Source organism: Panthera pardus, unplaced genomic scaffold (assembly GCF_024362965.1).
Source record: "Panthera pardus isolate Hobbes unplaced genomic scaffold, ASM2436296v1 HiC_scaffold_2, whole genome shotgun sequence".
NCBI classification, from domain to species: domain Eukaryota; kingdom Metazoa; phylum Chordata; class Mammalia; order Carnivora; family Felidae; genus Panthera; species Panthera pardus.
Window position 1 is genome coordinate 61,735,310 of NW_026526765.1, and position 25,773 is coordinate 61,761,082.

The 25,773-nt window shown below is 37.7% G+C and overlaps 1 protein-coding gene across 7 annotated transcripts in view; it reads right to left on the reverse strand.

The window, feature by feature from the left end:
* The window catches only part of FBXW11 (F-box and WD repeat domain containing 11), a 119,979-nt gene that overhangs the window by 86,499 nt on the left and 7,707 nt on the right, over nt 1-25,773 (reverse strand). The window contains exon 2 of one of the 7 annotated variants that reach the window (XM_019450312.2): nt 24,332-24,493. The exons of 4 other annotated variants lie outside the window; for them this stretch is intronic. Coding sequence is in view for 1 of the 3 variants with exons in the window: in XM_019450314.2 (XP_019305859.1) it covers nt 11,298-11,342 (45 nt within the window). In the remaining 2 variants the exon portion in view is untranslated. Of the gene's footprint in view, nt 1-11,297; nt 11,454-24,331; nt 24,494-25,773 lie in introns of those variants that run through there. 2 more of the 7 variants (XM_019450314.2, XM_019450310.2) reach the window with 2 other exon arrangements.

Sequence of the window (25,773 nt, forward strand, 5' to 3'; positions counted from 1 at the left end):
TCAATCGGTTAAGCGTCCAACTTCAGCTCAAGTCATGATCTCACAGTTCGTGAGTTCAAGCCCCGCATTGGGCTCTGTGCTGACAGCTCTGAGCCTGGAGCCTGCTTCAGACTGTGTCTCCCTCTCTCTCTCTGCCCCTCCCCCTTCACATGCACGCGCACGCACTCTCTCTCTCAAAAATAAATAATCATCAAAAAAATTTTTTTAAAAATCAGGGCCATCATGGTGAGAAATACTGTAAGTAAGTAAAGACAAGAAGAATAACAGCTTTTGGCATTTTTCAAAAGCAAAAAGTTATTAAAAGAGGTAGGAGAGAAATGTCCTAGTCTCTCTTCCTATTGCCATAGGAACCACAAATCAAAAGGAAAAAGTAGCTGCAGGCACCTTGTCTTCTAATTGGCTGGCTTGAAGGAGAACTCACAAAAGCTAACTTTGGTCTGTTTCTAGATGGGATTGTTTTGAATATCCTGCCCTGATTCCTTCTCAAAGAGGCAATTCTTTTAAAAGCTACCCAAAGAGGTATTTTACGTCAATGGTCTCTCTAATGTCACTCTGATTCAGATGTATGCCTTATTTTCTACATTTTTATAAATATATATTTAGGGGTTTTCTATAAATCCTCTAATTTTTTTTCTTTAAACCACCTCCCACAGAATCATTACCAGCCTCATCTAACTCCTATCATCATGCTTGGGATAACCAATAGAGTAGCTTAAATACTATTTTGTTCAACAAACAACTTATATCTGCAGACAGAAAAGCAATTAAGAAATTCTCTCTTGTCCGGGAGTTCAAAGGAGGGAATTTTGAGAATGTGCAGTGTAACACACACACACACACACACACACACACACACACACACACACACACACACAAATAGATTTAACCCGCCCAAAGGAGAAGGATGCCTAAACTAAGCCATAAAGGATGAGTAGGAGGCAGCCAGGGTAAAAAGAGAAAGAAAGACATTCCAGGCAGAATAAATAGCATAAGCAGAGCCAAAGAGCTAAGAAATGGCACATCCTACTCAAAGATCTGCAATTAATTTAGCATTACTGAAGTATTTTAGTACGAGATGGGGAAAGCGGAAAGGCCAAATCACAGAGGTCTTTCATAAACCCTTCTATCAAACTTGGACTTCATCCTGTAGGACAACAGCTCTCATACTGTGTGCTGTATAACTCACCAGTAAACAACCAAAACTCCCCAAGTGTGCGGTCCAATTCTTTATCAACATGTGCAAGTTTTTTTTTTTCCAGCAACTCGGCATACATACTGTTTCAAACACATCTGTCAAAGGGATAGAAGCACAACATGCAACATACTGGCAAGGGTGGGGGTAAGGTTCTTAGACTCAAAGGTGGGGACAAAGCAGAATATCAAGCCAAAGCCAAGCCAACTCAAGCCAGCATGAGAGAAAGATCTATGTTTTCAGGAACATGTGGGAAGCATCTGCCACATGCAAGAATGGAGAAAAAAGAATTCTGCTCAATAGTAACCCAAATAAAGAGATAAAGAGAGGAAGTCAATGGTACAAAAACCATGTATGTTTTTATAGATATTGTGAAATAAGAGCGTTTTGATTTTTTAATGCCTTCAAGTGAGACATCAAAAACTTTAGAGTTCAAAACACTGCTAGAGTCAATGAGGAGACAACTGTTAAACCGTTTTAAGCAGAGAGGAACGACTCCTGGTAGCTGGAGAGAAGCATGTTGAAGAGAAGTTAGAAACAGAAGTCTCTTGAAGAACCTACAAGACAGTCTCTCGTTTTTACTTTACAACCAATACAAAGTTCTTCCAGCCAGGCTGCAAAGAGTGGATACAAGCGCCAGCACTTACCTTTGGAAGTACATGCCTACAGTCAATTTTCATAACCCAGTCTAGGTTCTTTTTTTCCTAATAAAATTTCCACTATGCCCTACTGATAGGACAGGATATAAAACAGAGAGTGCCATGATAATGAAATGAGGGCTACCAAATAACAGAAGTGAAATAAAAGCTCCATTTTATGGTTACCATTTGGCCATGACACTCTCCACTGGGAATCTCTATCCAGGAGTGGGGATTTGGTCCTGAAGAATCATACAACAGGCAGGCTCAAGGAAATTACCTAACTCTCTCTCTAAACATGGATGTGAAAGCTACAGAGTATCCATTCTTTCAGTTGGAGGCTGTCCTTACCTCAAAGCAAATAAAGCAAGTATTAAAAGTCATCCAAATTAGGAACTATCCTTATTGTGTCCGAATTCTCAGACTACTGCTTTTCAAGAAGCAGCAGCTGTAATGAAAACAGAACCACAGAAAGCTTTTAAAAGCATCTCCTAAGATTCAAAACCTAGGCTTCTACTGTTAAAATGTTTGACAGCAAACTACAAGAGCGAACTCCCACCAAAAATTGTATTACTTTTAAAACCAAGAACCATAATTCAGTAATCAGGTTGTAGAATAAAAGTTAACTCACGATTTAAAGGCATTCTTCAAAGCCCTTTGAAGAACTGAATACTAGTCCAATGCCTCCATGAGTGAAAGACTTTCTTTTCCTTATAATGATATTTTATTATAGCAGAATTTGATGGTATAAACTATATGACATAACTAAGAAAGTTACTGCTTTAATTGTTAACAACTGTATGGTAGAACTCCGTATTTATAAACAATATACCACAGAGCATCTTCAGGCTGGGATATATGTGAAAAGAAGAAAAGGGTATGAGGAAGAGGCCACAGTGGAAGGAGGAAGAAAAAAAAAAGAAGGGTGAGGAAACCTGATACTATCTGCAAGTTTTAGAGCTTCAAATTTAAACAAACAGCAGTGAAATCAGGACTCAAAGCCAGAGCCCAGACTTTCCTTAAACCCTACAATAATTTTAAAAACAAATATTTTAATGTCCAGGAAATGATCTCATCTTGAATGATTATCTAAAATGAGAGACCAGAACTTGCAGCTAATAAAATTAAAATAGATCTTTGCAGATGTATCTTTGGTAGACAGATGAAGGTAATTTTTCTTTTTGAATTTTTATTCATTCATATTTTCTGATTTTTCTCCAATGAACATCGAGTACTTATGATAACAGTTTAACACTACATTGCATAGTTTTAAGTGATGTTTTATTTTGTTTAATTGTAAGTTGTTATACACTATAAACAGTAATTTGACAACTTAAATAAAAACAAATTCTTTTCCCAAGAATGAGTTAAGTCCATTTTTAACAACTGTAGTTTACAGTTGTGTTAAGATGCTGGAATGGTAGAAAAATATTTTTTACCTAGTGACCCTCAGAAATAGCAGTACACCTCAAAATGCTAGCACCTTATTCATGAGTGACTCCATAGGTAAAAAGGCATCCTTGTCCACTTAACTACCACCCAGCATTCAAAAATGTCCCCAGGTTTTTCAGAGCTCTCACAGAAGCTGGAAAGGAGGATTAGATATATGAATGGGGGGAGCAAAATCTCTGTTCTAAGCAGCATGACAGAGAACAGGATGTAACAAAGTCATCTACTTCCGGCAGAGCCACAAGGGTCCTCAGCTGTACTAGGCCCAGTATCAGATTCAGCTGCCAAGAAGGAACAGTCTCCCCCAGCAAGCTCCAGGTCGGATCATTCTGAACCCAATCCCAATGCGGTTTATCCAAGATCCACAAATCCTGAGACAGGAGAGAATTAAACAGTAAGATTAAGTACATCTGAGCCTTTGTCAATTAGCATCTGTGGTCCAATAAGGAAGTTTATTCAGGACTAGGGGAGACCACCAAACTACAAGCTTAACCTCATTTTCAATGAAAATGATAAATGTAAATGAAAATTTACCAAAAAAGGATAAAGTGGGAGGGGGATGCACATTCATATTTTCAAAGTGCCTACTATGTGCCACACACTGTACTGTGATCTCATTAACTCTCATACCACCTCTGGCCAGACAGGTACCTTAGCTTTGAAGAGGAAGAAACTGGGGCGCGTGGGTGGCTCAGTCACGGTCTCACGGCTCGTGAATTCAAGCCCCGAGTCAGGCTCTGTGCTGGCAGTTCAGAGCCTGGAGCCTACTTCGAATTCTGTGTGTGTCTCTCTCTCTGCCTCTCTCCTACTCACACTCTGTCTCTCTCTCTCAAAAAATAAACATAAAAAGTAAAAAAAAATAAAGAGGAAGAAACTGAAGACAAGACACAGCAAATAATTGGCGAGAGGTCAAAAGTGCAGATTTGCAATTCTATCTGACTCCAAAATCCCTGCTTTCTTCCCTAAAATATACTGCCTCTCATTTCCTTTGCTTGCCATTAAACTCCCTGGAGCAGCAATTTCCTCTAATCTACTTGCAAATTTTATCTTCTTGTTACCCATCTATACAACCTCTCCTGTGCAACTTATCAATACATACTCAATACTTGAAAAACAGGTATATCATTGTCTCAGCAATTTCAAGTGTGGAAAATTAAATTATGGACAAAAATAAAGACATGTCCAAAAATACAGCTAAGAATATGTTCATCACATCACTGTCATTACAGCAAAGGAAAAAATGCCCAACAATAGAGATTGGTTATATGAACTACAGACCATCCAGAAGACAGAATATTATGTGTCCACCAAATAAAAATCCTGTTGCAGGAGTATATTTATTGACCCAGAAGGAAGTTTACAATATATGGAAAGTTAAAATACACTGAAAAAGTTCAAGAAATATGAAGTGAATAAAGGCTACAAATCAGGACTTTCGTAATGATCCCATTTTTACTTAATAAAACATAAAATATATATAAAATATCCAGAAGTAAATACAGATGATGTTTACTTTACTTTCTCTTTCTTTCTTTTTTTTTTGGTCCACTATAGATTTTCAGATGCAGTTGACAGACAATGGGCAACACAGTACTCCGGTTTCTCAATCCTCTCTTCCAGGCCACCTCCAAACACAGGAACTGGCACTTCCCCACTGTTACTTACGGAACTGGCCATCGCAACCTGTCCCCCTGATTCTGGCCTATTACCCTTCAATGAAGGTGGAGAACAGGTGGGGTTAAGCTAGGTCTCAGAATTTAGCTGCACTCTGAGATAACAAAGACACTAACCTAAATTCATTTCAATGCCTGAGGCTTCTAGACAGCTAACTAAGGGAACTCAGCAAAAAAAAAAAAACAAAAACAAAAACAAAAAAAAAAAAAAAAACAAAAAAACTCTTAAGTACAGGTGTTTTGTCTTATAACGCTGCCACCTCCATATATCCGACAACCCATACTCCATAACATCTGAGAGGACTTCCGGGTAAGAGACCTAAAACCTCACCTCATGTTTTCGACATCATCTGAGACCTGCGGGACACCTGATTTCGTTATCTACACCAGAGCACCAAACCCCACTCTGAGTTAATCCAACTTCCCATTCCAAACATAGGGGTTGGCTGCAACCCTTCCTAGTCCTATCAACTCTCACAAGCCAAAAAAACTTTAATCAGAGAACTTGTGAACATGTCTGCACAACAAGGTCTGATTGCTATATGACATACTGAATCAAAATCCTTGACCTATTTTTATGAGAGTGCAAAGTTCACCATGTTTCTAAAAGACCATTAGAACATACAGAAAGGGAAAACTTTTTTCCCTGATATAATGGATATTCTCATTTTTTTCTAGGAAGAGATCATTTTCAGGAAGATGATGTGACTTATATCTACTCTCAATGGGTCTGACTCAATTACAGTCAGACCATACCACAATCATATTGGAACTTTTTCATTTTAAACTGATTATTTATTCAAAAAGGCTTACTGAGCATACCAGTACACTAACTGCCTCAATAGACACAAGAATTCTCAAAACTAAATATTCTGGTATTAAAATTATTTCTGGAAATAAAGCTATACTCTTTCCCAGTTCACTAAAGAAGACAGCTAAATTCCTAAAGAAGTATAAAATATTTTAAAGAAATGCAGTTTCACAGCTTTTAAGAGTATTAAAACTTAAACCCTACTAACTAATGGTATTTTAAAAACACCAAAATACAAAAAAAAAAAAAAAAAAACCTTCCAAAGACTTTCAAAGCTTTCACCATCTAATATGCTTCCTGTTTCATTATTAACTCTGAAAAAGCATCTATAGAATGAAAGTCGGTCCTACAAAGAAATCTTTTCAATTCAGACCTTACACCCTTTAAACAAGCCCTCTAATATTTTCTAAACACTGCTGATTTCTCAAATGTATACTTACTTTCAGAGACCTAACCAGCCAAGTTAGTAGAGTCTCAGTGTTTAAAATTTTATACATACACAAACACAATCAACTGTGTATTGACTGACTTAGAAAACAATGGTAATTGGGGCGCCTGAATGGCTCAATTGGTTAAGCGTTTGACTTTGGATCTCAGCTCAGGCCATGGTCCCAGGGTCATGGGATTGAGCCCGAGTTGGGCTCTGCCCTGACAGCACAGAGCCAGCTTGGAATATTCTCTTCTCTTCTCTCCTCTCCTCTTCTCTTCTCTCTCTCTCTCTCTCCCTCCCTCTCCCCCCCCCCTTTTCCCTCTTGCACACTCCCACTCTCTCTCAAAATAAATTTAAAAACTTAAAAAAAAAGAAAACAATGGCAATCAAAATTTTGCTTCTTTAGCTAGGAAGAGCACAAAGAGTTGTCAAAGCTAACCTATAAAGGGTCACATTTTATCATCCCTTAATTACATTTATAGCAAACTTTACACTTGCTCTAGTTTCTCATGTAGTCCATTGTCCTCATATCCTAGGCTGACCTTGGTTTCAAATAAGAATGAAGTTATGTGCCTCACAATCCACTGGGCCCTGCGAACAAATGAATCTGTCTTTCAGCCAGGGGCTAGGGCTGCCTTAGTGAAGGATTCCTGCTGCTTGCTGCACAGCAAGGATGTCTTTGATTCCCTTCACACTGTCTGTTTCCTGCAGGCAACTGGGTAAGGAGAGTTCTCGCTGCTTGAAGCCAGAGATTTCATTATATTCTGGAGCTGAAAGGGACTCTACAGAGCATTCTGTCCGTCTTCTTAAAATGCTTTTCTAGCCTAAGTCCTCTAAATCTCTCACATTGTGCTTTTGGTGCACATCCTCTTGAAAGCACCTAGTCTCAACAGCAGATAATTACTGCTGAACACATGCTCCAGTAAGGTCAACCTGTACGTTTCAGACTCTTTTTGCAGGAGTACATATGAACATGGGTAGACGGTAGCACTCTGGGAGTCCTCACACAAAGTAATGAAGTCAAGATGGAAAGCCCAAATATAAGTTTAAGAGATACTGGACTTCTTTGTTCAACTCCACTGTTGTAATAACTTTATGAATGACTCAGCTATACGCAATCAGCCAAGATGTTCTACAAAGCACAGAACACAGATGTCGCCATCATAATAAATTTTTCATTAACTCTGAGAGAATACAGAATTGAGAGGAAGATCAGAAAACAAATCTCAAAGGAACATTTCCTGCTGCATTTAAGAGGGAAAAAAAAATCCACAAGCCACATTTCTTTTAACTGGTGAGTTAAAATTCTACAAAGAAACAACAGAAACAGCTACCAAGATTGGGATGTAAATGAAAAAAGGCTCAAAGGGTGATATTACTCTGATGTTGAAAATAATCAAATTCCTAAGCCAAAAACTGGTCTATAAACCAGAGGAAAATCTTAAAGTCATCAATTTTCTTTTAAAAAGTATACTTCATTTCCAGGAGTGTCTGGCTGGCTCAGTCGGTAGAGCATGCAACTCTTGATCTCAGGGTTGTAAGTTCAAGCCTCATGTTGGATGTAGAGATTACTTAAAAATAAAATCTTTAAGTGGCACCTGGGTGGCTCAAATCAGCTGAGCATCCAACTCTTGATTTCAGCTCAGGTCATGATCTCACAGTTTGTGAGTTCAAGCCCTGCATAGGGCTCTGCACTGACAGCTTGGAACCTACTTGGGATTCTCTGTCTTCCTCTCTCTCTCTGTCTCTGCCCCTCCCCACTCGCTCCCTCTCAAAAATAAACATTTACAAAAATAAAATCTTCAAATAAAGACAAAAATAAAAATTATAGTTTATTTCCAAAATAACTGTTATATTTCCATAATAACATAAAAATAGAGAATTCTACAAGCAACTGGAAAGGCAATTTACCAATTTACAATGTGATATTTTGGGGGCACCAGAGTTGCTCAGTCGGTTAAGCATGGGACTTTTGACTCAGGTCATGATCTCATAGTTCATGAGTTCGAGTCCCACATCAGGCTCTGCCATCAGCACAGAGCACACTTTGGATCCTCTGTCCCCCTCCAACTTTGCCCCTCCCCCCCCCACTCTCTCTCTCAAAAATAAATAAACATTAAAAACTTTACAATGTAATATTTTTAAGTCCTTATAGTGCCTGTTCATAGTAGGAACTCCATAAATATTTGTTATCAAATAATTAACATGGAAAGTCCAGAAAGTTTACATGCAGGGCAAGAACCTGACTCAGGGGCCAGAGAAGAATGTGCTATAATTTTAAGAGGCTGATGGTGACACTTTGTTTTCTGCCCATATCTCCTAATCACAGCGATGAATTCAGAGGTGGGCACATGTTCTGCTTCGAATCCCAGGACCTCTATGGAAGCCACAAGAAAAGACATCTCTTTTCCCACTGAGCTTGAACATGAGACGATGAGAGCTGGAGGTGCTGATGCCCTCCTCATGCTACCACAAGGGAGAGTGTGGAGATGGGTCACCAGGAGGTATCACTTTGCGTCTGAGGAAAAAACCTGAATCCATAACTACCTCTACATTTTTCGTACTACAAATTCTGTGTTTTGGCTTAAGCCAGCTTTAAGTAGGATTTTCGGCCACTTTAACTGGAAAAAACGGAAGAAACCTGAACTATTTAGTGTGAATACAATAGGCAAAACTCAAAAAAGATATCTGATATGGCCAAAGTTATAAAGACACCATATTCTGCTGGTGAAACATTCTTAAATTCTTATTTTCTTTCCTATGAAGTCACACTTTATTCTACTAATAAACAAAGGTTTTCAAAACTAAATGTCCCAAGAATATCTCATTCATGTTCTACGACAGAGACTAGAGAACAAAAAACCTATATAACAGGATAAACGAATCAAAACTGTAAGAAAACTGTACAAAGAAGGCACAACAGAAAAAACTGAGTCCTGATTTTCTAATGAGCTCTGAAACCAAACACTGAGAAACCTGACCCACATCTTAGCAGGCACTTCATTCCAAATAAGCAATGAGACTGGCATTACTGAGTACAAACACCAAATAAATAAATAACCCTGGGGAAAGTAATATATTTGTCATCTAAAAATACAAAATTCCTGCAAACTGCTACAAAGAACACTATCGACAAGCAGAGCCTAATCTGTGCCCCTCCTATGACAACTGATCTTATTCTGTGCATTTTTACATAACTTTACTCCTTCCTTCATCTTATTTTCCTACATTTATTTTTCCTTTCATCTTCATTTTCCCACTTATTTTGTTTTTATGTTCCTACAATGTATGTGTCATTGTAATCATTCAAATTCTTTTTTTTAAAATAAAGTTTAAGTATATACTAACAGTAGCAAAAGTCATTACATATCTGAATTGGGAAAAGGAGAAGGTTAAAAATAAAAACCTACAGGAATAATACTCTAATACTGATGGTCAATACCATAAATTGTGTCATCATCATCCTTGGCAAAATTGACAACTACATGTAGACACGCCTGCCACCATACTGCTGCACTACCTACCATCAATAAATGATGCAATTTTTTTTTAATTATACAATTTTTAACTCAGAAAAATGTACATGCATAAGAGTCTTAGGTTTCTTCAAAACTCAGCTACTTGGAAAGAACAGAGAATATCACAAAAATAAGAAAGCGCCATGGCACAGGAGAGCAAGCACGGGTTGTGTTGTCTTTTGTTTTTTAACTAATACCGAATACACTGAACCTGAATCCAACAAACCTCTGGATTTAACTACCAATTTGCAAGAAATACCAAGAAGAGAATATGTAGACCTAAAGAGGATATAATCAGCAAAATCCAGAATTTTTAAAGTTACACACAACAAATGACCAACCCAGTTCTTTAATAAATACACAAGAAAAAAAAATGGGAGAGGCAATTTTTATAGATTAAAAAGATTTAAGAGGCTATTAACTATATGCAAGGTGTAAACCAAGTCTTGCCCCTAAACTGAAAAAAACAATTATTAAAAAACCATTTATGAGAAAAACAAGATAATTCAATAGAGGGCAATACAATATACCTGACCAAAATTCCTCAGAACTGTCAACATCATCAAGAACAAAATCTGAGAAATTGACACAGCCAAGAAGAGCCTGAGGACACATGACCACTGAATGTTAAGATAGCATCCTGGATGGGATCCTGGAGCAAAAAAAGGACGTGAGGTTAAAAAAAAAAAAAAAAAAAAAAAAAAAAAAGCTAACGATACCTGCATAAACTATGGACTGTAGTTAATAATAAAACATCAATATTAGTTCATTAATTTTAACAAGTGTACCACACTGATGTAAGATGTTAACAGTGGGGAAAACTGCAAGGGGAAGGAAAATACATGAAATTCTGTACTGTCTGCTCAATTTTTCTGTAAATCTAAAATTATTCTAAAAAATTAAGTTTATTAATTCAAAAATTATTTCTGAGACAAGTAGGCAAATATAAACAGACTATTTGATAGCAAGGAATATTGGTAATGTTTTAGGTATAATAATGGAATTGTGTGCTCTGTGTGTGTTTTTAACAATCTTTTGCTTTGTTTTTAAAGTCCTCCTCTTTTACAGATACATACTGAAGCATTCATGAATAAACAGATAAAGAGAAAAAGTTAAAAGGGTGGATTACAGGAACATTTCCCAAGGTTGAATATTCAAGGTGATTTTCAGTGGTACGTAAATGATGTTTTAATGTTTAATAGCCATAGACTTCAATATATATTATAAAAAATAACTAGAACATCAAACCCATGATTTCATAGATTTTAATTGCTTAGGTAGGTTTTCCCTATGAAAAAATTTACTGAGGCTAAACAAAAACAAAAACAAAAACAAAAACAAAAACAGAGGTGGGTTAAGATCCCAGGTTCAACACTATGTGACTTTAAGTGAGTCGGCTATTTAGAGGGCTAGAGAGGACAGCCTGCTACATCCAAAGCAGGCACCCAATAAATATTAGCTCCTATGTTACTGATAAAAGCCAACCTAAAATTCCAACGAAGAAGTCACATACAGTAGGAAAGCCTGGAACTGAAGAGAATGAGGTAAGCAAGGAATGAGGGAGAGAAGAAAGCATGAGGGCTTACAAAGGCACGAGGAGTCCAGGCTTTTCTCAGCCTTCTCTTCTCCATCTCTTCAAGCACCAATGCTGCTGCCCACCAAGAGCCTAGAGGCCCTGCGGCTCCTGAGGCTAACACTCCTCAAACGGAACTTAAGTGATAGCTGGAGGTGCAGTTTCTCAAATCAGCAGAAGAGTGTTTTTCTCTACACAAGAGAAAGAACACAATGCTTTGTAGACACGGCAGATAAACAGATATAGATAAAACCCATTATGTGGCCTTCAGCAAAAAACAAAAACAAAAAACAACCTCTCTTCTCCAGTCTCAGTTTCCTCACATGCTAAAATGCAGAAAATAAGCCTACCTTTCACTCAAAGTTATAGAAGGTTAAAAGGAATAACAGATGTAAATCTGGCATTTAACAAGTGCTAGCTCCCTCCCTCATTACTTTGACAAGAAGATAGAGAACTCTTGAATACAAGAAGTTGGGATGAAATGACAAAAATGACAGTCAAGAATAGCTCTTAGATTGCATCGGTTTTAAACCACAATAGAGGAAAAGCATTCTGGGGTCAGAAAGTTTGGGAAATGTTGGGAAACAAATTATTAAAATGACAACTATTAAGTGAATTTCCAAGAGGAGATTATATGAGGAATTTACCCAATTTACTTGACCTAAGGAACCAACTCCCAGGAATAGTGATCCTATTACACAGACAGACACAGACACACACACACACACACACACACACACACGGAAAGGGGAGGAGGAAAGAATCAGCAGTTACAACAGTTGACAAATCCTTCAGAATGACAGTTTAAGTATTAGCAAAATAATCTGGAGAGATTAGAAGTCAATGACAGATTTAGAAATCTGGTTTAGAGGCAGAGGGAAAGAAGGGATGCTTTTTGACCCCTGAAAGGAGTTCAGGATCAAGTCATTTAAAATTAAGAGATGATACTGAAACTGGAAACACCAAGCATGTAAGGAACAAATACATTCATTTTTAAAGTGAATATAAACTTCTGATACAACGTGGTAATTCTCATTTGCCCTCCCAAATTTATTCCCTCATTCAACTGGGCAGCTATAGGTTATGCACTGTATGCTGGAAATATTCTATGAGCTGAATATGGCATGACAGACATGATCCTTGTCCCCATGAAGAGTACTTTCTAACAAAGGAGCTGTCTAGTGGGGGATTGTGCAATACATTTATCAAGTACAATTATGTTAACAGCAGCGAAGGAAAAGAAGTGAGTGCTAAGAATGTGACAAGGGAATCCAACCTGTAGGGGTACCTAGGCGACCCAGACACAACCCTAAAGAACTGATGCTTGAAATCAGCTCTGAAGGACACGCAGAGGTTAATTATGCAAGAAAGGAGGAAAGGGTGAAGTTTCCCCAATAAAGAACTTGTTGGGTCAAGACACTAGAGAAAGGGGTGGGGGAATCACTGTAACTAAGTACAGAAAGCTAGAATGAAAAAGAACAAAACCAGACAAGACTTAGGAGGGAAACAAAGGTGTCAAGGTTGGGATTTCTGATTGGTGCAACTGAAATCATCAAAGCAATGTCAAAATAAAAGAGTCTACATTGGCACTGGAAACCTGGCTAGGATGCCCTGCACATATATAAAACATTTCAAGAAATTTCTATAAAATACAATTAAAAAAAAAAACAAAAACCAGGAGTGGAAGTAGGGTTCACTGAATGTAAATAAACAGAAGCCTACCTAAAAAGTACATGAAATTCCCAGCAGAACCTCGCCTCCTAGCTCAAAGCAGGCTAGTAGGAAGGAGTGTCCTTGAGGCAGTGAGTGATCCCAAAGAGCTTCACAAAGAGCATCTGAAGCCAGGGTCTGGCCAGAGCAGGGACCAGCTTAAGCTCGCCACAGACAGGTCACTGAGTAAAGCAAATATTTCTGCAGCTGGCTTCTACCAAAAATGGCCATTTTGATCACAAAAAGGCAACACTGTCCCAGCCACAACAAACTCAGAAGTTCCCTACCCTGGTGACTTCCTTCCGCCAAATTCCCCAAGGCACCTGGATTTAAATCAACAAGAGTACAACTACAGCTATTCTACACATTTCCCTTTCTTCACAAAAGAAACAAAAATAGCGACAAGCATCATAACATACCCAGTAACACTAGTACTTACAGAAATCACTTAATTCCTTAACCAAATTGGTATTATTTTTTAATTACTAACACTCGAAAATGGCATGAACGTGGAGAAAACAGCAATTTTATAGAGAAAATATAAAGAATATTAATGTCCATATAAGTAACAGAAAATGGATAAAACTTTTGGCCATACAAAATAACCAGGTTCTTAAAAATGTGTATTTGACCCATCAATTCCACCTCTTAGAAATTAATACTCAAGATAATACTCATGGATGTATTCAAAAATTAGACTATAAGAAGGAACAAGCCAGCTTTAAGTTGTTATAAATTAGAAATAATTTAAATGTCTAACAAAGGAAGAGTTTAACTAGTTAGCTATTTCCACATTCATACACATAAGGCACACCTTCAAAATATTATAAAGAAATATAAAATGGCTCAGAAAGATGCCACAAGTATTGCTGAATTTTAAAAGCAGTTTGCAAAACAATTTTACATGTGAAAAACATATGAAAGGTACATAAAAGAAAAAGTATGTACACGAAGGAAGGTAAATACTAAATGTTAACAGTTACCAGGAATTTTTTCTTTTTGTTTCTTATTTTACATTATTTTTCTTTTAACTGCTCTATTGTAAAGATGGTTAATTCTGTAAAAACAAAAGCTTCTTATGTTCATATGTTCTTGTGTTCAACAGTTTTTCAATAGTTTTTTAATATATGTGTAAATAATGGCACTGAGCTAACTGGATAACCATATGGGGGAAAAATGAATCTTGATTCCTAGTTCAACCATAAAAAAAAAGTTATTTTAATATAGTAAAACCGTAAAGATGCTAGAATATTTTTAAGACTGTAGGCAAAGTTTCTTAAACAGGACACAAAACCCGGTAACAACAAAAGAAAAACTTGAGTAATTAGATTTTGTAAGTATTAAGACTTTTCTTCTGTCCATCAAAAGACAACATTAAGACACTGAAAAAGCAAGCCACAGAACAGATGTCTGCAATATGTGTATCTGACAAAGAATTTTGTTTCCTGGCTACTGTGAAGAATTCCCACAAATCAGTAAGAAAGAGATAACTCCATTTTTTAAAAGGGTCAAAGGATTTGAAAAAGCGCTCCTCTAGAGAGGATATCTAAATGGCCAACAGGCACATGTAAAAATGCTCAACATCATTAGTCCTTAAGAAATGTAAATTATAACCACAAGGAGATACTACTTCACATGTGTCAGAATGGCTAAAATCATCTGACAATGCCAAGTGCTGCTAAGGCTGTAGAGCAACTGGAACTCTCATATATTGTAGGGAAAACCGTAAGGATGTACAACGATTTTGGGAAAAGCTAAACATACATCTACACTTCCCAGCAATTCCACTCCTAGGTATACCCAAGAGAAATGTCCCAACAAAAATTGGAACACAAATGTTCACACAAGCTTTATTCACAACAAACAGTGGAAACAACCCAAATATTCTTCAGCAGGAGCACAGATAAACAAAACTGTTGTGTACTTGTGTAACGTAACAGTGCTAAGCAAAGAAAAGGAATGAAAAACTAACTCCACAGGAATGAATCTCAAAAATATTACACTGGGCAAAATAAGCTAAAGACAAGAGTACCTGCAGTATATGCATGCTACACATGCTACACACGTCCACCTGAAACAGGCACAACTAATTTACACTTATAGAAAGCAGGCTACTTGAGGCCAAGGACAGGTGTGAGGGAACTGCAAAGGGAGTGAGGGAAGTTTGGGGGGTTTTTTTTGATGGCAAGGGGGTAGAAATGTTCTACATCTTGATCACAGTAGTGGTCATGAGCGTATATAGCTCTAAAAACTCAAAGAGTACACTTAAACTGAGTGCATTTTACTGCATGTAAACTATACCTCAATAGCTTATAGTCATAGATACCACTACACATTCATCCGAATAGTTAAAATTAAAAGGACTAGCAAAACCGAGCGATGACTGGAACTCCCCACATTAGAGGTGGGGGTGTAAGTCGGCACGAGCACTTGAAAAGCTGTTTAGCAGTATCTACATATGAAGATATGCCTATCCTATGACCCAGTAATTCCACTCTAGGTTTTTTATAACCGAAAGAACCAAGTGCTTATGTCCACCTTACGAGTGCTATTCATAATAGCAGCCAAATTTTGGAAACAATCCAACTAATTCATCAACAATAAAATAAACAAACCACGGACTATATATACAATGGAATAATGCACGGGGCAGGGTGGGAGGAACCTGTTACAACAAAATGGGTGAATTTCACAGACATAGTAACAAGCAGGGGAAAAAAAAACACGAGACTATAAACTGTATGATTCCATTTGTATAAAATCCAAAAACAGCCATGACTAGCTTACAGTGAAGAAGACCAGAACAGACCTTTGGGAGGTCTGGACTGGGTGAGGCATAAACATGAGGAAGCCCTCAAGAGGCTCTGGAAATATTCTATATCTTGATTTGGGTAGTGATTACACAGTGTGCTGTATATACATATGCAAAAATTCATTCAGCTGACTTGTGGTTTTTTTTTTCAGCTGCTTTGTGTTCTATACTATATGTAAGTTATAACAAAAATGTATTTTCAAATGCCCTTTAAACCAATCTTTGTTCACCCCTTGAAGCCAAAGCTTATGACACAGAATCCTGGTATAGCTTCTGTCACTGTGAGTCACTCTCACTCCCAGTCTTGTCACTTACATGCTCTGCATGTCTATCTCCCTCAGACTGCCTAAGCTGGTGATGCTATTAAATACCTGGAGTAATGGCATTGACGATGGAACTGGATCAAGTCATGCCCCACCCAGACAGGGAAGATGCCCAAAATACGTAACCACATACATGGTTTTAACACAGGTGTGATTTTAAGTGTACCAGACAGTTCCATGTCAACTCATTATCCTTTGGATTAACTTCTGAGAGACACTATGGGGAAAATGAATTACAAGCAGGCAGCTCTTTAAAAATAAGTATATAGCATTATTAATATTTTTGCCTGAATATTTAGCTCCATAATTATAAGGAAAATGATAAGATCATAAATATTCACTTCATCCACAACTTTCTGATAAAGCTGGGTCAGAGTTAGATTTTTTGATGAAAGATGCTATTGGCCTATTACAAAACTAAACTTTACACAGTGACAACAATGCATGGAACTATTACCACTATCTTCCAAAATTAACCAATAGATAATGAAAACATGTGGTTAACTTCCAGAAATCAATTTATGAATGCAAAGCTTTTTAAAAACAGGACATCATGTTTTAATAGAGCTTGATTTACATTCTCGTCAATACATACACACACATACTCTCATCTATCAATACAATCTAACCATTCTACATTTAAAAATGTCTCATCTTATCCCCTTTGCACCATCTGTTACTATCTTGTATTTCCCTGGAATATTCCAATAGTCTACGTATTTGTCTCGCTCCTCCAAAACATCCTCCAAACCGACTGTGATCTTTCTAAAGCACAGGTCTTGCTCAAGCTTTCAGTCACCTCTCCTCTCAAATCACATCCACCACCCTCACACCCCTCCTCCAATCCTGCAGGATCACAAGATCAGAAGTTTGTAAGGGCCAAATAGATAAAGACAAACTTACAGGGGACACAGGAACCAGGAAAGCACAAGCCCTGACTCTAAAAAGCAGCCACTCTCCAGCTCCAATTTTCAGACAAAACCAGAAATCAGTGTTGACAAGGAATGTCTCAATTTTTTAAATCTATGCAGACCAAGTAAATCTGTGGAGCTCAATCCACAGGCTACTAGTTTGTAACGTATGGCCTAAAGGATAAAGTCCAAGATTTGGTTACAATCTATTTTTACAAATTTATCTGCCCTCAATCCTACCACCCAAGTTATACTCCAACATTCACAGAACTACTTACTTGTCCCGCCCTATAGGCAATACACACCATTGCCTGCCAGCCATCGTTCATTTGTTTATCTTTGCTATGAAAGCCATCCCCTGCCCCAATACACCCACAATCACATCTAATTTCCACTCAGGCCTCAAAGAGTAACTGTAAAACACTGTGTGTCTACCTCTCACAATCCCTACCAGTCTTCACCCTATACTATGCTTTTTTATGCTAAAGACTGCAAGCTTCTGGAAACAAGGTACATATCTGATTCTGTTCTGTATTCCCCAAATAATCAAACAGTACCTGTTTGAGTACATGCTCAGTAATGAATGAAGTTATGTATCTGCCTATTTCCATAACAATTTGTATATCAACTTGATGGCCATTACACATCAATATGGTCCCTTACAATGCTGAAAAATCAAAAGGCTAACGGGTTTAGAAAAACATCCCTGTTAATACTAAATTTGAATCAGAACATGATCTCATGGTTCTTTTTAAATATGCTCTTTAGCTCTGTTGAAAAGGTCTAGAAGCAATGACACGACCCAACAACAATGGTTTGGGCTTCTAAATACCATTCCCCACTAAAAGGAATCAGAGCTTCTTGGAGAAATGGCTGGTGTCTGAAATGCAGGGAAAGTAAAGAGTCAAGAAACAAAGACTGATAGGATCATATTAAAAAGAAGCAGGAACTACCTTGAAGGGGCTCTCATTAGCCAATCTGGGACAATTTGAGCACCAATAAAGACTCTGATTGTTAACACACTAAATAAAAAGTCCATGAGAGTATGATGCTACACAAAAGAAAGGAGAAGAAACAGGGATGGCCTCTGTGAATGACAGCTAATAAATGTAGACAGAATGATAGAAAACCACAATTTTGTAACTCTCATTATAACAACTGATTCTAGGATCAGGATGCTGAAACCACTGGGTGAAATGTTGTAACAGAACAGGGTATTTACAAGGTGCCAAAATACCGTCCCGTAAATTCCTTTCTAATAGCAGAGGATAAAATTGTACCTTTAAAAAGGAGAGATCTGGCTATTGCCACCTCAGCCAAGGGATCAAATTTAGCATAGCTCATAATGGGATAACCTGTCATCAAGTGCCTCCCAACATGACTCAATGCAAAGTACACTTCACCTATGATGAAACATTCTTGTCAAAATGTTTAACCTGGTTGCAATCAAGCCTCTCACCTAACTTCCAGTTTACAGGAAACATAGTACCTGCAGAAACTAGTTAAATGATACCATAAGGAAATAAACAAATGAAGAATGTTGCACATCCTACAGGACAACTGAGCTGAACTCTTCAAAAACAATGCCGGGAGAGGAGGGGAAAAGGTAGAGGGAATGTTCTAAATGAAAAGAAATTAAAGAGATAGAACAATCAAATACAAAGGGTGTCTTGGCATTAAAACAAAAGGGGGGGGGGGGCATGCCAGAAAAGACATTCTTGGGACAATTAGGAAAATCTAACTGAATATTTGATATTACATTATGGAGTTATTTTCATTTTCTTAGACATAAAAATAGTATTGTGGTTTTATAAATGTATGAAATATATGACTATTATAATGTGTGGTTACATATGTATATAGATTATATATAGAGAGATAGATATATACCTTGTACATGGCTGTGTGCTTATGTGGTTTTAGAGAAAGAGACTATTCTTACTCTTAGAGGAGACAGGTGCTGGAATGTTTAGAGAATGAAATATCATGTTTGCAACTCACTGTCAAATTTTTAACCACCACAAAGGATACGTATTTTGGGGGAGGACAGGAGAAGGTGAGAGACAGAGAAGGAGAAAGGATGAGAGGGAGACAAGGGGAGGGAAGAGGGGATAAGGAGAGGAAAGGGGGGGACTGAGGCAGAGAGCAGAGAAATGATCCAAATACGGCAAAATGTTAACAACTGTTGAGTCTAGGTGTTAAGACTATACAGGTGTTTGTTGTATTGTTTTTTTCCCCCATGTATATATATGAAATTTTTCATAATAAAAAGTTATGGGAGGGAAAAAGAGAAGAACAGTTTAAAAAGTAATCAGCTTGAAATCCACATAACACCATTAAGAGTGTCAGGAAAAAAGAATATTCTCAAGCAAAACCTGTGAGAGTAGGTACTGTTGCAGTATAACTGGAGGGCAATTTGGCAATGTCTATGGGATTTTTAAAAGTGTGTATCTAGTGATGCTTACTCCTAGGAATCTGTCCTGAAGATCTACTTCTCCATACATGAAATGACATACACACTAAATTATTCTTTACAGCATTATGTGTAACAGCAAAAGACTGGAAATAATCTATATGAATATCAGTCCAGACTGGTTTCACAAATTATAGCACCTACAATAAATCAGTATGCATCTTCTAAATTATCTCTTCAAAAAATTTGAGAGCTCTTCGGGAGTTGATATGAAAAATGACCGTGTCATGTTTTATATTAAAAAAATTCAAGATTCAGAAGAATTATGTACAGCACACACACGTATATGAAACCTATGCAAAAATATGGTTGAATAGCTGGAGCCAGAGGGAAAAAAAGTTGCAGACTTTTTTTTTTAACTGTCCACTCCTTTTTGTACCTTATCAATCAATTTTGTAGCATAGACATATATAATGTATTCAAAAAATCTTTTTAGTAAGTACTGATTCACTGTAGCTATAATGAACTCTTCCAATCTCCATGTTTTCATTACCAAAATCATGGAGCTACAGCTCACCTGGGAATTAGTGAATAAGGTGAAAACAACATAGAGTAAACATTTGCCTAACAAATCCCTTAAATATATGCCCACTAGACTGATACACCATCTCAATAATTCCAACACAGCTAATTTTCACTCCACTTGAATAGTTCACCTTTTCTTCAACTGACTAGGATCCAAAACAGCTAGCTTGTCCTTAGACCTCATGCTGTGATGTTAAAAATGTGTCGTTAAAAAACCATAATCACACTTATCACAGCTAGATGAGAAGCAGTCAGGAATTGAGACAGGCTGAGAGAAGAGCAAATTTTCATTTCCCATGTCACACTTGATCCAGAACCTTCACTGTTTAGGCTATTTCCCCCTAATTTTTGTCACCAGATGCATGGAACTTAATTTGCAAACTCCTTTGCATCTAAATCTGAATACTCAGGTTCAGAAAAAAAGGAGAGTGGTAATACCTCTTGATCAGTATCAAGGTCATTTGAACTGAGTTATAGCCCATTCCTTTATGTTAACATTCCCATACACTGATAATGTAGATTTCTAGATCTACACTCTGAGAAACAGAACTCTGAGTAAAGTGAGCTACCACTGAAAGAAAATAAAAATTCCCAACCCATTCTCTCTCTCCCTGCTCTCTCTGATGTTCATATTCCCACTAGACACTTTTCTTGGAGGATTCACTGATAGGAAACTCAAATTCCTTATAAATTGGAACTCATTCTTTTTCCCTCCCCCACTCCCACTTCCTGTCTGCTCTTCTAGTACTCTCTATCTTGGAAAAGACAGTAAACATCCATCTGGTGCCCAAGGCAAAAACCTAAAATTCATACTGTACTCACCTATCACCTACTCCTTTAACTAGTCCCCAAGTTCTGTAGATCCTATCACCTACATCTTTTAAGTCCTCCCCACCTTCCTCACACCCACTGTCGCTGCTTCGGTTTGCCCTCCCCATTGTTCACGTGAACTAACTGGTCTCCGTGCCTTCTGTCTCTTCAACCCACCTTGCACACACCTGAAAGGTTAACTTCCTAAAATACAAATTTGGTACTTTAAGAGCAGAAGGAACAAGTCCCAAAGTAACGATAAAGTAAGCTAAAAACAAGCTCTTTTAATAACATGATACAATGCAAAGAGAATGTACTACCTAATTTATTTCTTATGAGTATGTTCTTACTCTACCCCACACTATATGACCAAATTAAATAAGCTAATAAATCTGTTTTGGTAAAAAGAGGCTACACAGAAGCAAAAACATCCAACTGCTTTCTTAGAGTAAAAAATGAACACAAAATGGATCATAGCAGTGATAAAGGCACCTGAAGGAAAACAAAGGGCTTCCGAGACCTATAAAGTCAAGAATGCATTCAAGTTGAATATACTAACTAGTCTAAAAACACGTGCCTTAATGAGAAAAGGATTTGGGAAATAAAAGCAAACAAAGAGGTTCTGCCACAGGGAAAAACCACCCATCCCTGACGTAGTGTGGGACCGAGGTGGCCTCAGTCCCTGTCCAGCAAATATCTCACTTCTCTGGTTGAGTTCATGCCAACTAAGCCACCCGACTATGATTGAACCTGATAGGTAAAGTCTACACACATAAATACAATATGCCAGTCACTAGGTTTGAACCTTCGGGTCCCTCTAACTTTTGTTTCTTATTTGAAAAAATTAAACTGGTATACTAATTAGGAACCAATAAGCAAATTACATATCAAAAAAGTTTATATTGGGGTGCCTGGGCGGCTCAGTCAGTTAAGCGTCTGACTTCGACTCAGGTCACAATCTCACAGTTGGTGGGTTCAAGCGCTGTGTCGATCTCTGTGCTGACAGCTCAGAGCCTGGAGCCTGCTTCGGATTCTGTGTGTCTGTCTCTCTCTGCCCCTCCCCCCCTTCTCTCTCTCCCTCTCTCTCTCAAAAATAAAAAAAAATTCAAAAAGTTTATATTAATCATACCAAAATGCACATATCGTTAATAAACTGGAATTCTGGTTTTATACATCAGTCTTGCATAGCTGGTTAATGTGCCCTGACCTGGAATAAGGAGTTGCTTTGAGCCTGTGACCAGATCAAATTTCTAAGGGGTTTAAACAAATGACCAGACCTAGGATTAAGGTAAGTTCTAAAAATGCACTGGTGGTTATTTAAATGTAAATTTAAATTAAATAAAATTTAAAATTCAGGTCCTCAGTTACAGAGCCACATTTCAAAATAACCACATGTGATTAGCGACTACCATACTGAACAGCACAGGCAGTGAACATTTTCGTTATCACAGAAAGTTCTACCGGACAGACTATTCTGGAAGATAACCTCCAATAAACCCTACCATGAGTCATCTTGGGAAACAGCCTGACAGTACTGGATGGCTACCACAGAACTGAGATCTAGACTGTTTTCTATACCAAAGGTAAGAGGTAGATATTCAACAACAATTTTCCTTTTCCTCTGCACTGATTTCAGTTTTAGCCCTCAGGATTTCCACCCCTCTTTTTATCACAGGAGGACACTAGTACTACAGGCGGTATAGCACAGATGTTAGAAGCACATTCTCTGAAGCCAGACTCCCTGAATTCATACCTCATCTTTGTCTTTTACTAGACGTGTAATCTTGGACACATTATTTAATTATTCTATCCTTCAGTTTCCTCATCAGTAAAGAAACAATGGCACCTACCTCCCTGGGTTACTATAAACATACAAAGTTTATACACATAAAGTGCTTATAGGGGTGCTGGGTGGCTCAGTCGGTTAAGAGTCTGACTTCGACTCAGGCCATAATCTCACGGTCTGCGAGTTCGAGCCCCGCGTCAGGCTCTGTACTGACAGCTCAGAGCCTGGAGCCTGTTTCAGATTCTGTGTCTCCCTCTCTCTCTGCCCCTCCCCTGCTCGCTCGCTCACTCGCTCTCTCTAAAAAATAAAAACATTAAAAAACAAATGAAGTGCTTATAATTGTGCTCAATACAGAGTAAGTGTCCAGTACGTGTTAACTGCTAGTATTTTTACTGTTCCCACCACACCACCCTCATAGCTCTTCAGATGACAAGCGTGTAAAATGCTCACTTAGGAGAAACATTAGCAAATATAAAGGAATTAAACTAAAACAAGGATCACAATGCAAGAGTATCCATCTATGATAAAAAGATATTCTTTTTTAAGATTAAAAGAAATGGATTCTGTAGGGAATATTAGATACCCAAAAAAGGCACGTTTTTAAGAGAGTTACCCAACAATGTCTTATTTGTAAGGCTGACAAACTACAGGTCAAAAGAAGTCCATGTAAAAAGCTACTGAGCTATTTAAATAACCAGTAAAAACTAAAGAGGAACTGAGAAGATACAGGTTCGAGTTCACTAGACCAAATGATACTTCCCTGTATAAACCATGTTTTGACATTTAAAGGCACTGCCTCTCTCATACTCCCTAAGTTACCTGTACGTTCGCTTGACGAACTGACCGAAGATCTTCTAATTTCTTCATCAAGCAGAAAAAGCACCAGATATAATTAAAATGCCACACCAAACAATGACCAGTCAGGTATTTTCTGAGTGGAAACCCATCATAGAAAACCACACCTTGCTCTTGCAGATGGACAATTTGAAAATCCAGAAGTTGAAGTATAAATTTCAGCAAATGTAGTCACATGGAAAGAGCCAGAACTTTGGAAGCATAAAGACTCAAGCCTAAAGCCTGGCTTTGCCATTTACTAGCTCTATGACCCTGGGCAACTTGAACTTAATGCTTATGAGCTTCATCTCACTATCTGTAAAATGTAAGGTAAAAGCATGTGCCAACTGAATCAGAAATGTGTGTAAAGAGCCTCCAACAGTGCCTGGTACGCAGCAGATGCTCAAGAAACAGGTGCTACAGGTAGTAAATCTTCCTGAGAAGACCCTCCAAGAGTGCTAAGAATGAAACACCACTGCTTTACATAGTAACTACAAAAACTATTCTGACCAGGTATCAGGTATAAATCATGAGAGAATACCTCGAAATTACCATTTGTTTTCCGTATTTTATAAGCTATTCCCCAAATTTCCCTTGTTTTCCGTATTCCCTGTTAGATTATAACTATAAACCATCTGGGCCTACAATGAAAATAACTGCCCTTCTCACACTAAAACCAAGCGTCCACCAGCAATTCTGCCACATGCACCTTCACTAATCCACCCCAGACACGAACACTGTATCTAAACATCTAACATCCTTCCTGTCTCTACCAATGGAAAAAAGTAGAGAAATTCTGTTTTTTAAGTTTCTTTCAGTGAGTTGAGGTCCATACAACAAAACAATACAGGGTAATTGCTTACCTGGAAAATATTTTGTACTTCAGATCCACCAATCCAGAATGAATGGGGGTATTCCCTTTCAGACTAGTCTGAGAAAAGACAGCAGTCAAGCAGCTTCCAAGATTCTTTCCGTTTACTGTATCCAGCTTTCTTCAATAAAATCCCAAACATGCACTTCGGTAACTGTTGAAAGACAGAAAGCAATCCGTACACCCACCATGGCACCAGCGGCAAAGGACAGCCACCAAGAAATGGAAGGAAGGGTCATCGGAGTGGTGGATCTGAGGCACAGAAAAGTCACAACCCCTGAGTCAGCTATTTGGTATAAAAGTTCTGTAGCAGCATTCTTCACCTCTGTGCCGACAAAAGGATAAGAAATTCTACATGGTAGAGAAGGAAACATTCCCTAATATTAATTTTTACTCATGATAAATACGCGATTTCCAATGAGAGCAGCTAAAAACTTACTCCGTTATCCACATAAATTGTCCCAGACCATTCAGCTACGATGAACTTCCTTACCCATTTTCTAAGACAGCTCCTCCAGCATTACAAAAAAATTAATGATATAGGAAGGCTCAAATACCTCCCAAAAAAGATATTTAGGCACCTAACAAGAAATCTTTTGGTTTGCTACCTATAAGACATCAAATCTACACATTACCCAAATCTTCAAACCTCACCTGAAATACACGACATTTTAAAAACACATGGCATAATTTTAAGAGTGAACTTCTGACTCAATAAAGACCAACCCTCTACAATGACCAGTCATTGGGTAAACTAAGGAAAATAATTTAAAAAACACTAATAAACAATTTACTAAATAACACCTTTAAATATATAAGCCGAGTCAACATTGTATCAACATTCTTTTACTACCATCCCAACTTCTCCATCAGACTGCAAATATACAAACAAATTATAAGGGAGAGAGAAAAAGCCATTTTACAGAATAACATAGATAAAAATTTTAAAAATCAGTCAAAAGACTGTTAGTTACATATAAATTTTCTACTTCCTTAAAAACCTACAGCCAAAATGTTCCTGCAGTAATTATAATACCTACCTTTAGGGTTACTAATGGGTCAGGACCTTTACATTTCTTACTCATATTTAATTCTCAAAAAAAAAAAAAAAAAAAAAAGAGAGAAGAAATAACTTGCCCAAAGTCCCACATCTACTAATTGGTAGAGACCATCCCCTTTCCACAGAGCACTGTGGCCTGCCACGTCTAAGGATCAGAAAGGCCATGATTCCTGGGGCAGAAGAAACCAAGCTTTACTCTCAAAGGTCCGGAGTTAACGTCAGAATAGAGAAGTACAAAAATACAGAAGAGTAAATATTTCAGCCTAGCCAAACTAAAACACAACTGAACCAGTTAAGCCATCCTAAAAGGGCAAACGCTCCATATTTTACCACTTAAAAAAGCATTTCTTTAACAAAGGCATGCAATTTTGAGG